Source organism: Onychomys torridus, chromosome 15 (genome assembly GCF_903995425.1).
Source record: "Onychomys torridus chromosome 15, mOncTor1.1, whole genome shotgun sequence".
NCBI classification, from domain to species: domain Eukaryota; kingdom Metazoa; phylum Chordata; class Mammalia; order Rodentia; family Cricetidae; genus Onychomys; species Onychomys torridus.
In genome coordinates, this window is record NC_050457.1 from 51727215 (window position 1) to 51743903 (window position 16689).

General features: G+C 45.1%; 1 protein-coding gene across 4 annotated transcripts in view; it reads right to left on the reverse strand.

Annotated features, from left to right (window-relative positions):
• The window catches only part of Pdzd2 (PDZ domain containing 2), a 379908-nt gene that overhangs the window by 220895 nt on the left and 142324 nt on the right, over positions 1 to 16689 (reverse strand). For all 4 annotated transcript variants that reach the window (XR_004946667.1, XM_036206834.1, XM_036206833.1 and 1 more), the window contains exon 2: positions 8703 to 9496. Coding sequence is in view for 3 of the 4 variants with exons in the window: in XM_036206834.1 (XP_036062727.1) it covers positions 8703 to 9178 (476 nt within the window). In the remaining variant the exon portion in view is untranslated. The remainder of the gene's footprint in view (positions 1 to 8702; positions 9497 to 16689) is intronic.

Consider the following 16689-nt stretch of genomic DNA (forward strand, 5'->3'; position numbering starts at 1 on the left):
TCAGTCTGTTTATACCGCTGAGAAGCCTGGCCTCACTGGCTCAACTCCAGACTCCCGGAAGACAAATCTGGATGCTAAACAAGTCTCCAAGAAGGACGGAGGTTATCTACCCCGGTGGGGTATGGCCAATAGGTGGAGGTTGGAATGGTTTATAGGATGGAGGAAGAAAGAACCAGAGTCCTGAGGTACAAAACCAATTAGAATCCCGGAAATTGCATGCAAGACGGACAAGTGCTTCAAAGGATGTTGTTCTACTACCCATGACCTACTGTTCCAGAGGGTCTCTCACACACCACTCTCCATGAGACCCCTGAGCATTACCTCATTGAACCCCCCCACAGACATGCCATAATCAGCTTGATCTTCAGAAGGAACCACTGACAACAATGTATGTTCAGTGTTTCCCCCAAAGCTCTATTTCCATTTAAAAGTGGGATCCAAAGCTTAGCAAGGTTGAGCCAAGGTCTAAACCAAAGCTTCTAGTGCTGATGCTGGGTTGTCAGCATCAACTACCTTTCTCCCGTGTGCAGCCTTTCCAGCAGGAGGGACAGTGCACAGCTGCAGAGAAAAGACCAGAACAGATCTCATTCCCAGGGAGATGTAATCATGAGGGAGGCATGATTCCTACATGGAGAGCGGTGGCATGATTCCTACATGGAGAGCGGTGAGTAGCGATGGAGGGGGGTTGCTACTGATCTGCACGGGGCCTTCGTAGGACTTTTCTCTTAGTGTGTAACAAATGCTATGCCTGCAAAAGCTTTGGGGAAACACCCACCATCCCTGTTTTCAATATGTACTGCATATGGATATATACGCGACGGATGTTTTCTCCTTATGCATGCTTATACCCTCAGAGGCCAGAAGAGGGCGCTGGAGCCCCTGGGACTGGAGTTACAGATGGTTGTGAGTCTCCATATAAGTGCTAGGAATTGAACTTGGGTTCTCTGGGAGAGGAGCCCAAGCTCTTCACTGCTGAGCCATCTCTCCAGTCCTTCCGATGGCCCTTAGGGGGAAAGATGAAGTTACAAGGCAGCCAGGCTCTGCTCAGCAAGGCATAACACAACTAAATTTAAGTTCAGGAGGCCATGTAAATGAGAGATCATCCTTTTTGTTTGTTTGTTTGAGAAGATGGGAGATTAGACTATCAGTACAGGCCTGTGCATCCATTCCCTTGAATCTTGGAGAACCCTAAGCCCCCACATTATGTTACTCTGGACATTTCCACACTGTTAGGTTACCAGTAGTCACGGTCTCTCAAATATTTAAGTAATATAAGTGAAACTCACATATTCAAACTCTTTGGAGGAAGATCATATTCAAAGAAGAATCATATTGGGAAATCCATGTAACGATTTTAAAGATATTTTATTTTATTTATTTGTTTCTACAGGGGTAGGGATTTGAAGCCAGGGTCTTAAGCATCTCAGACAAGTGAGCTACAACTAGGTTACTGCCTCAATTGCTGTTTTTGTCTTGTTTTGTTGAAACAACTGTAACCCTGGATGTCCTAGAACTCCTTCTGTAGACCAGGCTGGCCTCAAATTCTGAGATCCACCTGCCGCTGCCTTCCAAATACTGGGATTAAAAGTATGCGCCACCACACCTGGCTGGTCTTCTTTTAAACTGTACACAGCTGAGTCCTTAAAACACCAGGTTTCATTGCCCCATTGTGAAGTTACCCAAAGTGATTGTCGAAAGATGGGAACCTTGGCTTTTCTAATTCTGTGAGCAAGGCTATTCAGTGCCTTGCCTCCCCTTCAGAAGTCTCCAAGAGGGGCAGGAAGCGATCCTGGTACCAAAGGCTTGGATTTCAAAGGCCCTCTAGGGCAAATGGCACTCATTTGGGGGACATTTAGTACCAAAAAGTGAAAGATTATAAGTGCTCAAACCTGTTCAATACCCAAACATGAAAGACGAGGCAGAAGATGATGTTCCTGCTTTTGGCTCCGAAATGCCCACAGAGAGAGGGTATAAAGAGACTAGCAACTCTTCAGTAATGCCAGATGCTTCTCTCCTTACACTTCCTAATGACAGAAGTTCCTAAATGTACAACTAACAGTTGGAAAGTAGGACATGGGGATTTCCTTCTTCCTGGGCAGGAGTCTGTGGCTGCACCTCGGGCATTCAGTTCCCACTCAGGTACCAGGGAAGCAGGCGGTCGCGATGAAGGAAAGCAGGTCTGGATGGGGTGCAGTATCATGAAAAGTGCCCCTTTTCATGTCATCTCTTCCTTCATAAAAGCAAGTGGATCCAGTGCTGGAGATGTAGAAGGCATGAAACCCCAGGTCCAGCCCCCAGCACCACATAAAGCAGGAATGGCAGCAGGTACCTGTGGTTCAGCGCTCAGGAGGCGGAGGCAAGAGTATCTGAAGTTAAAGGTCAGCTCCTGCTACATAGGGAGTTCGTGGTCAGCATGGGCCTGTCTCAAACAAGTGGGCCCTAAGACGTCCCTCAATAAATGGCTGTGGATGAGGGTGTCCCAACACTACCTGCTGTTTCTAAGAACTCACCCTGTCAGTCAGTGTAGTACAAGAAACCCTTCTAGTCAGTCTTGAGGAGCCCGCAGGGTGGGTCACATGACTCAGTGTCTCATATTCTGTGGGAACCTGGGGGGCCAGGAGTCAATCTTGGGAGAGCACAGTGTCCTATTCACATTCTGATGGGTTCAGCTGGTACGACTCCACAGAGACCTCTGACTGCTGTAATTGTCACCTGACCAGCACTGCTGTGAAACACACTCAGCTCCGGGGACAGACAAACCCCCAGCACTTTCTCCTACAGTGCTTGATTTCAACCACAAGATGGCAGGCAACGGCTCTCAGATTCTCCACTGCCTTGACAGGGTGGCAGTTGGGAGCCGAGGGAAAGAAGGCAAGCTTGGTGTTCCTTCCCAACAGTCTCAATGATCCTTGGCATGAAGTTACCACAAACTACACTCTCATGAGACGGAAGGGTCGAGATGCAATCCCCACTCGTTTATAAAACACGTAGAAAAACTTCATTTTCTATTTGTTTGGATCATAAACCACAGAGAACTTTCCTAATGCCATGTTATTATTTACACGGTTGAAGGAAAAAGTTCTCGAATCCAAATCAAAGGACACAAACTTGACCCCTGTGAAGAGACATGGTCTCAGGAAAGCACTTCTCCGAGCCTCAGTTTCTTCTGTGGTACGGAGGAAGCAGGACTTGAATAAACCCGAGAGAACTTCCAGAAACCAAGTCATGAAATGAACTTGCATGGGAAGAAAGCAGCCTGGAAAGAACGGAGTAGGCCACCGACGTGGGTCATGGGCTGCTTTCTTCAACCGGAATCCTTGGGGGAATGGGCTGTTTCACATGGCAAATTTTCCAGATAATTGAATTTTAAATGCTGAAACTTGTTTTCCTTTTTAACATTCGGCAATGGAAATCTTTCTAAAGTGTGTCACACGCTTCTCTGGCTTCTTAAAGAGTGTGCTGAGTGTAATTTAACCTTTCATTAATATCTCTAGGTCATCAAGGTGGCTACCTCTTACTATATATATTCACATAGTCTTTCATGGAGCACTGGGTCCCTCTGGGCATATATGCAGGGAGACAAGACCCTGTGCTAAGTGGCCCCAGGGACCATATTATAAAGCTATAATTGGAGATTCTTCCCCTCTGTCTCCTGCTACATCACCACCTGTAGTCATATCTCCAAGTAACACCTTCTCGTAGCCTCTTGACACTCTGCCTAAATCTGCTGTAATCCAGACAGAACTCAAGGTTGCCATGGGTAACCAGAGTCTAAGCTTGTACCAACCCTAAATTTATTTTTACACATGATTTTGAGGCAGAGGGGATTGAAGGCTGCTTCTGGCTAGGGCTGACATTCAGTTGTCTTTATTGCATGGCATGCTCCTGTGCCATGCGGTCAGTCATCCTAAGTGTGCCAGGGCCACATTTGCCCCGTGGGACCACACAGACTCCTCACACTCCAGGAACACACAGGCACTATCATGTGCCTGCATGTGTCAGTGTCCCTTCGAATTAAGTGGCCAGCACCCAGTCTATTGCAGTTACACACAATACAAGAGCCCGCTGGTTACTCATGGCTTCAGTTATTTGTGGTCAAGAAGCTCAAATCATATAGCACAGTAAAGTATTTTGAGAGTGAAGGCATATTCACATAACTTATTACAGTAGTTTGTTATGATGGTCTTATTTTAATATTACTTATGGTGACTAACCTCTTCCTATACTTAATGCATACTAACCTTTGAATAGGTATAGCAAATAGCTCATCAGTCCAGGGGTAGGGACTGTCTGTGGATAAAGGGGACACGTCACGATCATAGTCCCTTGTAACTGGGGGACTGTGGCAGAGTTTGAGACTCTTTCAAACTCAAAGGCCTTTACTCTGTTGTGGCGTGTGTTGTGGGTTCAGGTTCCCTGAGGCTGAATGGGTGGAGTGCTAAAAGTTACTATGAACTGAGAACCATCCTGTGCCAGCTCTGTAGTCATTGTGCTGATAAATCACATTCTCTCACCCACCATGCAGCTCTTATTAGGAAAACAGAGTCAGCCTCCTGTGCCAAGGGAACTTGCCTACAGTCACAGGCTTCTGGAAGCCAGAGCGACTCCCTAGAAAGCCTGTGTCCTCTGCCCCGGGCTCTGTTCACATTTATTAACCTATAAAAATCTCCCAAGTTTACCTTCTGAAAAAAAAAATTGTAAAAGCGAAATGTGGGCCCTTTTACTTTTCAGAAAAGTCTGTTTTTGTTTGGGTGTGTGGGTTCCATCTTAATTCCATGTTTTGTTACCAATTTGGAATAATCTGTCCCCCAGGAACCGATCTGGTTTACTTATAGAGAGCTAGTGGAGGGAGTGAGTAGGGTTACAAAATATTCCGTGTAGGAACTAATCTAAAAACCTTTCCATTTCTTCCTGCACCAAACAGAAGTAAATGGAACATTTCAGAAAACTCCATCTTTCCCAGTATGGTGACCATGGCTCTTATAAACAGAGGCTCTCTCATGTGTTACCAGCTGTCTGGGAGTGCAGAAGGGGATGTGATATCACAACGTGACTGATATCCCCACTCTTCCAGGACATCCTCTGAAATTCATAGCAGGAAGAAGCTGTCACCCCTCAAAAACTTCTTGGGAGTAACTAGAGGCAACCTGTGACCACAACCATACCAGCCATAGTGGAGGCTCCTTTACGCCTGGGTTCCATACTGGATGTGTGGTTCCACACAAGAAGGCTGCCAAAGCCACCCATGGCTATGTGTGTAATTTTGAAATAAGCAACCATGACCTCATCTTTTACATTCTGCACCTGTCCCTCTCACACATAACACACGAAACTTTTAAAGTGTCCTCCTCTAAAACACACTGTGCTTTAAAGTTATCGGAGAGTTTTACATACTAGGATGAGAAAGTACTGCCAACGTTAGCTCCCCAACACTGATGTACCTAAGTACCACAAACTGACCGGCTTAAGCAACAGAAACTTAAAATCTCATAGCTCTAGAAACTAGAGGTAAAAGATCAAGGGGTTAGCACACCCATTTTCCCCTGGTGCTGCAGACAAACCTGTTTCAGTCCTCTCTTTCAGCTTCTGGCAGTTCTTTGGCATGTGACAGCTTAACTCATCTTGATATGCCATTTTCTGTGTATGTCTGTGTCCAGATTAACTTTGGATAAGGATGACAATCACATTGCATTAACCACCACCACTTCAGTATGACCTCATCTTAACCACATATGCAATTCTCTTACTTCTGAACAAGCTTGTATTCTGAGGCACTGGAGACTAGGACTTCAACATAAGAATCAGGGGAGGGTACAATTCAGCCTATACCACCCATAAAACAATTTGGAATTCACAAGCAAACTCAAGACAGGTAGACCAGATGGCCCTAAAAGTTTCTTTTACTAGATATGATTCATATTGTTAGCAGATAGAGATGAAGTTGGTATACTGGCCCTCAAAACATTTTGCTTACAGACCTAGGGATGAAGAGGCTGCCAGAATCTGAAGAGGTACATGGAGGTCTTGGCAGAACACTAATTCCTACTCAACACTTCTCAGGACAAATCCCTATATAGCAAAATAGAGATTGTCAGTTATAGTGAATGGGAAAAAAAGAACATCTTGAAAACACTCAAAACCTCTTTAAAAATCCCAGCAATAGCTTTCCATATGCACAGGCTGTGCATCTGAAGAGGAAGGGGACTATAGACTGGACTTCGCATTTTTACTGAGCATTCTCCTTGTTACTATTTCCTAGAAGACACAGTATAATAGCTAACAGCTATTGACATTGTATTAGTTATTGTAAATAATCTAGAGATAATGTCCAGAAGGATGTGCATACTTTAGAGGCAAATATTAGATCATTTATATGAAAGCCTTGAGTATTCTTGGACTTTGGTATTCACTGAGGATCCTGGAAACAACCCTTCTCAGATTGTGAGAAATAAATGTACCAAGAATCTGAATCTTGCTTCTGGTCTCCAAGTTGCAGGATCACATAAATTGGCCAAAGGAATTCTGCTATGGCTTGGGTGTGGTCTGTCTCCCAAGGGCTTATATGTTGAAAGGTTGGTCCTCGGTGTGGCAATATTGGCAGGTGCTATGGACTAAGGGGTGAGGTCAAATGAGAAGTCCTTAGGTCAGTCGGGAGCATGTCATGGAAAGGGAAGGTGGGACCTCTGTCTCTTTCTGGCTTCTTGTCTGTTGACAAACATGTTCCTATGGCAACACTGTCCACCATTAGGCCTTCACTGGAGTCTAGGACCTACAGGGCTTCCTGATCTTAAACTTCCAGGACTATGAAATGAGTCAATTCATTCATTCATAAGTAGCCTCCCTTAAGTATTTCATTATAATAATGTAGACCAGTCTAGTCTGTATAAGTCCTTTTAGAAGATGAGGCAAAAGCCTTGTTTCCCTGTTGGTTTGAATAGGAGGAAGCCTTGTTTGTTTGTTTACTTTTCCCCTGGTGTTTGTGGTTATACCAAGGAGGTATTGTGTGCAGCCATAAACCATCCATGAAATTATGCACCCAACTACAAGACTACAGCTATAACACTGTGGTTAGGAACACAAATTGTGGAGCTAGACTTATCTGGGTTCAAATCCCAGTTCTGCCTCTTACTTGGGTAATCTTGGGTAATCTAAATGTGGTAGAGGTTAAGCTTCTTATATAGTCATGTGATGAGGTACGGGCTGGCAGACACCCACTGTGGGAGATACTGCTCAATAAGTACATCTTTCAATTCTTCAAAAAGGGCCAGGAAGTGAGCCTTGAAAATATCAAGCTAGTCTCCTCATCTTCCGCTGTTAACATCTGGGTTGTTATGAGGTAATGGGTGTCGAGGACTCCAGGTGCATAGGAGAGTGTGAACTCAGAAGGTCTGAGGCATTCAACCCACATACATGCCAAGGAAAAGATTGGCTTCTGACCAGCCCTGGGAGGCAACACGTAAGCCCTTGAAATATCCTGTGCAAGGAGAATACCTCCTTGTATCTGGGGGCACTTAGCTATGCCACATAGCTTATACTAACCATGTGGCTTATGTGGGAGCTCTGGACCACATGGTATTAATTTACCACTGGAGGGACTAGAGACGAGTTGACTAAGATCAGGACCACATGACCAACCCCCCTAAAAGCCCTGGACACTGATCCCCACGTGAGCTTTCCAAGTGACAATACTCCGTGTGGGGACCTCTGAATGCCATGTACACTGATACTAGGAGGCAACTTGGCATGGAGCTGCTCCTAGACGCCACCCTGTAGTTTTTACCATGGCTGATGTCAGTCTTTATCTTCCCATTGGGGTAAACTGTAACAATGACAGCTGTTTGGAGTGCCCTGAGTCCATCTAACCTATCTCTGAACCTGAACCTTCTGGGACGCTGATTCACCAGGGAACAGGGTAACTGTCCTGTCTTAACTTCCTACAGTGTTGGGCGGGTAGTGGTGGTGGTGGTGGTGGTGGTGGTGGTGGTGGTTGTATAGGTAGAAAATACAAGCATGTCAGGATGGGTTCTGCCCTTTGAGTCTATGGGAGTCTTGAGCCTGTTGTAGATGATGTGAGGAGCAAATGAAACACATCCAGGACCACTAACCTGGGTTTCTGCTTGACAGTGAGATGCTGGGATGCTTCTTCTTCTTCTTTTTTTTTTTTTTCCCGAGACAGGGTTTCTCTGTGTAGCTTTGGGCCTTTCCTGGAACTCACTTTGTAGACCAGGCTGGCCTTGAACTCACAGAGATCCTCCTGCCTCGGCCTCCCAAGTGCTGGGATTAAAGACGTGTGCCACCACCACCTGGCTGGGATGCTTCTTATATCATATTTTCACATAGTGTTTATTTCCTTTTTACCTCAAATTTTGGGGAAAGGGAAATGCTTTGAGTCTAGGTACTCTTAATGAATAGACCAAAAAAGCAAACAATAATAAAACCAACCAACCAGGTATTCAGTGAGCTACTGGCTGACAAATGTCCACTCCAGTAGATGCTGCTTAATAAATGGTATTTCTAGGAAGCAAACTCTGAGAAATCAATCTCCTTGCCATCTGCTGTAACTGCTAGGATGCTATGAGGCAATAGGACCCTAGGACTCATTGTATTTTCTTGTAGGAATAACACTATAGCCCCACATAAAAAGTTAAAAACAAAAAGATGTGAAAGTGGGCCACACGCTGGCTGGTCATCCTCCTGCTTACCTGGCCCCACTGACGTCAACTCCGACCATCAGCTGTCCGTTCAGGGACAGGATCTCGTCCCGTAGCCGCACTCTGCCGCTCTTCCCTGCTGGGCTATTCTTCCTCAGCTCCGTCACCCAGATGCAGCCCACGTCCAGCACTGGACCCTGCTGGGTTTTCCTCTTCTTACCCCCTCGGCGCTTTTCACCATAGTCGCCGAAGACAGGGATGTTCCCAAAGCTGAGCCCCACGGTTTCAGTGTCCCCCAGCTGCTTGGTGAGGTACACTGTACAGATCTCCATCTCTGGAGGACTGTGATCAGGTGGGACTGTACTCTCATCCACAGCCAAGTTCAGTTGGATGTACTCCTGCAGCTTCTGGATGGCCGCCTGGCAGAGCCGCTGCTCGGGACTGTCCCCACCCTCCCGCAGGCTGTTCTGCAGCCACTGGTACAGGAGGGGCAGGTGCAGCACGGCATTGTCCTGGGTGATGGGCATGGTGCTCACTCCCAGACACCCGCATCATGAGAGGTCCTGCTTCTGGAGACTGGATCCCATGGGGACCCGTGTCCCTTGGGTACGCTCACAAGCGTCAGCGTTACCCATGTTCATGTTCAGGCCAGCGGATAAGCTTGGGGATGCCTCCTCTGAGAATGGGATGGATGTTTGCCTTGGCAAGAGGACAGGACACACGGGAACAATGACTCCAGAGTGCTCAGCAAGGGAGAGGAGGAAGTATCGGACCAGTCCGGGCTTGGCTCATTTCTCTGCAGGGTTCATGCAAATGACATGGAAATCAGCTGGGCTCATTCACACCTGGGAGTGGAAGAGGGAAAACAAAAACTTGGAGTTACAACAGCCAGCCTTTCCAGAAAGGCCCATGAGTATTTGTCAGATGCAGGGATGTTTTAGGAACCAAATACCCCCCTTCTCCATGTCCCCAGTGTAGCTTCCCCAATTTTGAGCACATAGATTGAACACACACACACACACACACACACACACACACACACACACACACACACATCTCTGCAACACTGCCCTTCTCTAGGAAATGTCCTTGATCAGAAGAAGGGAAGGGAAATCCCACTTCTCCCATCAATATGCCTTCAAACATACCTCCAACCAGGAGGCTGCATGAAAAGACCCCACGAAAGCCTAAGGATGGTTCTGGACCACTTTCATCCCTTTCTAAGTATGTAACCTCTTTTGAGACGGCATGATTTGGTGCAAAGGGGATCCAAGAGAGGAGGCAGCTCCCAGCACCACGTAAATAAATTACCTCCGTAACAAACGCATTTATTTCAATGCTAGGGCTGTCAGCTTCAAGCTACTCAAAATTAATTTAAATTATCATGGCTATTTGCTTGAGATGGGAATCTAATTGGAGACCTATATATAACAGATAAAAATGGATTGGGCTGTCGCAATAGGGCCTCTGTGTCCACCAAGTCTGTTCCCTGATGGGATAGCCAATCTCAGAAGAGTAAGTTTTTCAAGCTTGGAAATATCAGCCATAAAGGGTGACAGGACTTGTGTCTATAATTGGTGATTCCTGGTCTCTATCTTTTCACTATCAGCATTTTATACACTGTAGTTTCACTGGACATAGTGGGAGACCCACACTTAGTATAGCCACGTAGTACGGACCGAGTAGCCCACAAGAGATGCTTAGGGCCAGGATGTCTCTGATTTCAAATGAATTAAGATTTTGAAATATTTACATATCCATAATATTTGGGGTGGGATCTACGCACGTCCCAACATAAAACTGATTTATGGTTGCCGTAGGCTTTCTACATATGATAGTAGCTTCATATAATATTGCAAACAATTTTAACATGAAGACTTTGTGGCATAGACTTCCCCACTTGTGCATCCAGTCAGTATTGAAAACATTTCAGATTCTGGACCAATTCAGATCTGACATTTCGGGAAGAGGGATTCTTTTGTTTTTCAAGACAGGGTTTCTCAGTTTAACAGCCCTGACTGTCCTGGAATTCACTCTGTAGCCTAGGCTGGCCTTGAACTCACAGAGATCCACCTGCCTCTGCCTCCTGAGTGCTGGGATTAAAGGCGTGCACCACCATGCCCGGCAGGGAAGAGAGATTCTTAAGTATTGCAGAACTGTCTAACTTCGGCTTAGAGTCATCTCAAATAATTGCCAAGCAGCTGTGAATGCCTTTGCTTCTCTTGTTACAGAAAATCACAGGAAAATGAGTGTTCAGAGAAGGAGGAACCCAAGGGGTGGTGCAGAATTCTCAATGATAGGAATGGAGTTAAAAGATTGCGTAGTCCATGGACACCTGAGAATAAGATTGACTATCTTCAGCTGGAGCACACCTTTAGCCCTAGCACTCAGGAGACAGAGGCAAGTGGTTCTCTATGAGTTCAAGGCCACATCTGGTCTAAATGGTGACCCTCTCTAAAACAAAAACAAAGAAGGGAGGGAGGGAGGAAGAAAGAAAAGAAAAAAGAAAAGAAAAGAAGAGCATTTTTGACTGTGTCGCTACTTTTGCAATAACCTTTCCTCCCCTCCCTCACCACACCTCATGGTGAAAGAGTAATCTTCTAGGAGTCACAGAGTCCTTTGACTGCGACCCCATGGCCCAAATTGAACGGATACAAATGGAAAAATGACCCAAGATGAGCCAATCATTTTTTGTCATCTCCAAACACTAACAACTTCTGAGTTGCAAAGAGAACAATTAAACTCATTGACTATTCTTGTTGAAAGTTGTGTGTTCTCTCTGTCTCTCTCTCTCTCTCTCTCTCTCTCTCTCTCTCTCTCTCTCTCTCTCTCTCCCTCATCTCAGGCTGTCCATACATATATCCAGAGATGAGCTCAGGCTAGACCACTGAAGGAGTTCTAACAGTTAGATAAGAGCCAGCATTCCTTAGGAACTTGTGAGGAACTGGATTTTCATCCCCCAAAGGAGTCTTTTCTTTGGCTATTCATTGACACATACCTGAGGCGGTTATCAGAATATCGAAGTCCATGCTGGCCTCCAGGCTCCCTCAGTATCACAAGTACCTGTCATACATTTCAAAGTCCACACTAGCATCCTGGCCCTCCCTCCCTGCAGTGACTTGTCCTCCTTATAATCCATTTGATCCTTGTCCACCCCACGCTTTCCCACCTTTTGCTAGCCACCCCCCCCTCTCTCCTGCCTCTGCTGTCTCACGGTCTCCACTGTTCTCTCCCACTCTCCTGTGTCCCTAGCCCTGGCCATGTCCAGTCTGTTTCTCTTTCCCTCTGCTCTGGACTGTTCCAGGTGTCTCTGGATGTTCTTTCTCTTATTCACAAATAACAACCTTCTCCCTGCTGGGTGTGGTGGCACACACCTTCAATCTCAGCAGAGATGGAAGAGATTAAAGCAGGCAGATCTCTGGGAGTTTGAGGTCAGCCTGCTCTACAACCTGAGTTCCACGGCTGCTACACAGAGAAATCCTATTTGAAAAGACAAAACAAAAACAAAAAAACCTTCTCCCTGATAATGGAGCCATTATCTTAGACCCTCACATACACCTTTCAAGTAGTTTTGCTTGTTTTGGTATGGGGGAATTGTGCCCAGGGCCAAGGGCAAACGTCTATCTTCAAGCTGTATCTCCAGCTTTTGTGTTTTTGTTTGTTTTGTGTTGTGTTCTTTTTTGTTTTTGTTTTTTTTTGTTGTTGTTGTTTTGTTTTTTTTTTTTTTTTTTGAGGCAGGGGTCAAGGTAGCTGAGGCTGGTCTCAAAGTGGCTAGCTTCCTGCTGCTGCCTCCCAAGTGCTAAAATTACAGATGTGGACCACAACACTTGGCTTAAGTAGCTAACATTTACAATTTATTTTGTTTGTTAGTATTAATATTTGTCTTAGGGTTTCTATTGCTGTGATAAAACACCATGACCAAAAAGCGAGTTGGGGAGGAAAGGGTTTATTTGGATTACACTTCCACATTGCTGTTCACCACTGAAGGAAGTCGGGACAGGAATTCAAACAGGACAGGATCCCGGGAGCAGGAACTGATGCAGAGGCCATGGAGAGGTACTGCTTACTGACTTGCTTAGTCTGCTTTCTTATAGAACCCAGGACCACCAGCCCAGGGACGGCACCACCCACCATGGGCTGGGCCCTCCCCCATTGATCACTAATTGAGAGAATGTCTTAGACTTGGATCTCATGGAGGTGTTTCCTCAGCTGAGGCTCCTTCCTCTGATGACTCTAGCTTGTGTCAAGTTGACACACACACACACACAATCAACCAGTATAGTATAGGTACATGTGTGCACACCCTGCATGCATGCCTGTGTGCATGTGTACTGATATGCATGTGTGTGAGCCAGAGGACAATTTTAGGGAGTTCTCACCTATTGTGGATTTGGGGGATTGAACTAAGGTCATCACGCTCAGGCAACAAGTGCTTTTACCTTTGAATCCCTCTCACTGCCCCCCTAGTTATGTTTTAAATGGAATTTTGCTGGGCTTGGTGGTATATACCTTTAGTTCCAGGACCCAGACTGGGCAGGGGTGACCCATGCCTTTAATCCCAGCACGCGAGGTAGAGGCAGGCAGATCTCTGAGTTCAAGGCTAGTCTGGTCTACAGAGGGAGTTCTAGGATAGCCAGGGTTACATAGATCCTGTCTCAGGAAAAAAACAAAGAAAGGAAGGAAGGAAGGAAGGAAGGAAGGAAGGAAGGAAGGAAGGAAGGAAGGAAGGAAAAGAAAAAGAAAAGGAAAAAAAAAAGAAAGTAGGATCCTCCTTTCTCCTGGCCCCAGCTAGGCTCAATTTTCAGGGAAAAACTCTGTCCCAGCTTTGGTGAGCCATGGTTTGGGTTAGGGGATGCTTTATTTTGTGAACTTGGCTGCTAGCAACTTCTGTTGGTTCTGTTAAGGACATATCATAGATTTATTCTATACTAATTTCCATTTCTTCTAGACTGGCTTTGGGAGGGGACTTAACCCAATACCTTGTGTATCTTAAACCTTCATCTTCCCATGTGCTATATACTCCTAGCCCCTGACATCTTTTACCTGTAATTCCTCCATACTGTGATAATAAATTTGCCTTACTAACAGTATAGTCTCAGTGACAAGTTCAAGGCTGATTAGTTCAGCAATTTAATTTTTTGTTTGTTTGTTTGTTTTGTTTTGTTTTGTTTTTGAAATAGGGTTTCTCTGTGTAGCCCTGGTTGTCCTGGAACTCACTCTGTAGACCAGGCTGGCCTTGAACTCCCATAGTGCTGGGATTAAAGGTGTGCACCCACTCCTGGCCTTTCATAATTCTTTGTAAGACATTCAGATATCAAAGATGCTGACAGATGTGTCAGGCATACCCAATGGAAGAATTTATAATGGCTTAGAGGCCTGGTTCTTAATAGATATTCAGCAAACACTTCCTGAATGAACTGACGCCAAGGAAAAAAAAGCCTCCACTGCTGAGTTTGGTTTGCCTCACTTAGACATTGAAAGAGCATCTTGCTGATGACACTTGGTCTATTTTTATATAAGGAATCATCTGAACTGTGACTAACACCTTGAATCACAAGGCATTAACATTTAATTTAAAGGATCTTTACAACTTTTTTTTTTTTTTTTTAAATTATTGAGTTACGATGTGAAAGGCACTGAGCAGAGGTAGGGCACACATGGGTGAACAGGACAGTGTAACTGTGTTTGAGGGCATCGCTGTGGAGATGGAGAGAACGTGGAAGAAATTTAGCTTAACTTCTTCATTTTCACAATGAAGAAAGGAAAGTGGTGAAGGTGGGTAGGCTGGAAGTGTTTGATGTATTCATACGATCTTAATATGCCTGTAAGAATCAGGGAACGGCGTTACTTACTTTGGCCAAAGAAGACATTCAGTCTTTATACATGGATGGATGATCTTTGATCTTACATTTCTTTTTAATAGCTGTGTGATTATGTAGATGGTATTTGCTAGGCTTTTGATTTATTTGGAACTAATTAAGAGCTGACACTCAAGTTCTTTGGAAGCTCAAAGTACACGGTATTGGAAATCTCTTTTGGAGGACCAAGTAATAAGGTCGTTTATTACTGACACCGTCTCCTATTTGTTATCCTTGGTTGTCAGGTCACTTCCCGAGAAGGTGGGGGAATGTTTTCCACCCTAGATGGCATGGTTTTTTATTGACTTTCTCTGAGAGAAAATGAAGTTCAGAGGAGAGAGTGAAAGGGATCATTTGTCTATATTTACGGGGAATGGAGGTGAGAATTTTCTTTGATGGAGAAGGCCGGTTGGCAATTGCATTCCATTAGCCTTTCCAGGGGATCTATTATGTGCCAGGCACCATGCTGAACTCTGAGCGGATAAGACCTTAACCCTGTCAGGAAGGCACTGATGCTGCTGCTGGTCACACTGTATCACGTGGTCAGCAAAGAATGGGCCCCATCTTCTCACTCAGAAGCTTAGAACATGTTTCTCTGGAGAAGACAGCTTTGGGATTGGCCTAAAAAATGGTTGATTTTTTTTCAACAGTCCACCAAGGGAACAAGATGGAGGAGATGAATAGTTCTGGACTGCCCGGATTCATGACTGCCTGTGACTCTACACACTACCAGCTGCAGACAGAGATGACTCTCTCAGAGCTGTTGACTGTCCCTTTCTCCTGTCAGTAGTGCTATCAAGAGTGCTAGCTAGATGGGGGCTGGAGAGATGGCTTAGTAGTTAAGAGCACTGACTGCTCTTCCAGAGTTCCTGAGTTCAATTCCCAGCAACCACATGGTGGCTCACAACCACTTGCAATGAGATCTGGCGCCCTCTTCTGGCATGCAGGGACACATGCAGACAGAATACTGTATACATAATAAATAAATAAATCTTAAAAAAAAAAAAAGAAAAAAGGAAAAAAAAAGAGTGCTAGCTAGCACAGAGAACCCTACTGTGTATACGATTATGGTCATCAAGGCATGTGAATGTAGGTCTCAACTTTAGGAAGGTGTGTGCTCTTAAATATCTCCAGAACCTCTCTAAACATTTGCTGTGGTGAATTGGTGGTGGTGGTGGGGGGGGGCAGTCCTGGCCTTCCTTTTTCTCAATCAGCATGCTGCCTGCTTCTGATAATCCACCCTCCTCACCCAGGTCAGCACCCTGCCTGCTGAGGGGTCCTGTCCCATAGCCACCAACAGGCTCCCTGTAACAAATAAACACATGTCATGAGCCTGTGGCTGTCCACCTGATATCCATCCTTCATCCTTTTATTTTATGGAAGTAGCAGGGTATTCAGCTGAAACACAGCTCTGTCTGTGGGTATGGATAACTATGTAGCATAGAGCTGATCAATGGAACAAGAAGAAATCATTAGGCAGGGCTGATGCGAAGACCTGTAGAAAGAGAAGCAGAAATGCCAGGAAAAAATGCAGCTCCGGGTTTTTTAAGTTGCCTTCATCTGGCTTTTCCTAAACCGAATGATTAGTCTGATTAAATGCAAAAGATACAGAATTTGGTACTTGTTATGGAATATTATTTTAAGGTGTGTTACATTTGTTTATGCTGTGGAACATTTGCTTTAATGATGCAAAGATGTGTTGCATTCTTTCATGCTGCATTTGTTTAACTCTGTGTTACTGTGCCTGTCTAAAACACCTGATTGCTCTAATAAAGAGCTGAATGGCCAATGGTGAGGCAGGAGAGACAGGATAGGCAGAGTGGGCAGGAGAGAGAGGATAGGCAGAGAAGGCAGGCAGAGAGAATAAATAGGAGAAATCTGGGAGGAGAAAAGGAATTAAAAACAAGGAGAAGAGGATGCCGAGGACCAGCCACCCAGCCAACCAAGGAGTAGAAGTGAAAGCAAGATAGAAGAAAAGGAAAAAGCCTAGAGGCTAAAGGTAGAAGGGATAATTTAAGTTAAGGAAAGCTGGCTAGAAATAAGCCAAGTTAAGGCCAGGCATTTATAAGTAATAAATAATAATAAATAATAAGCTCTGTGGGGAGCTGGGTGGTGGGCCTCCCTGAAGAGTAAAGAGTAAAAACAACCAACAACAGGAACTTAGGGGCAGAAGAGCTGAA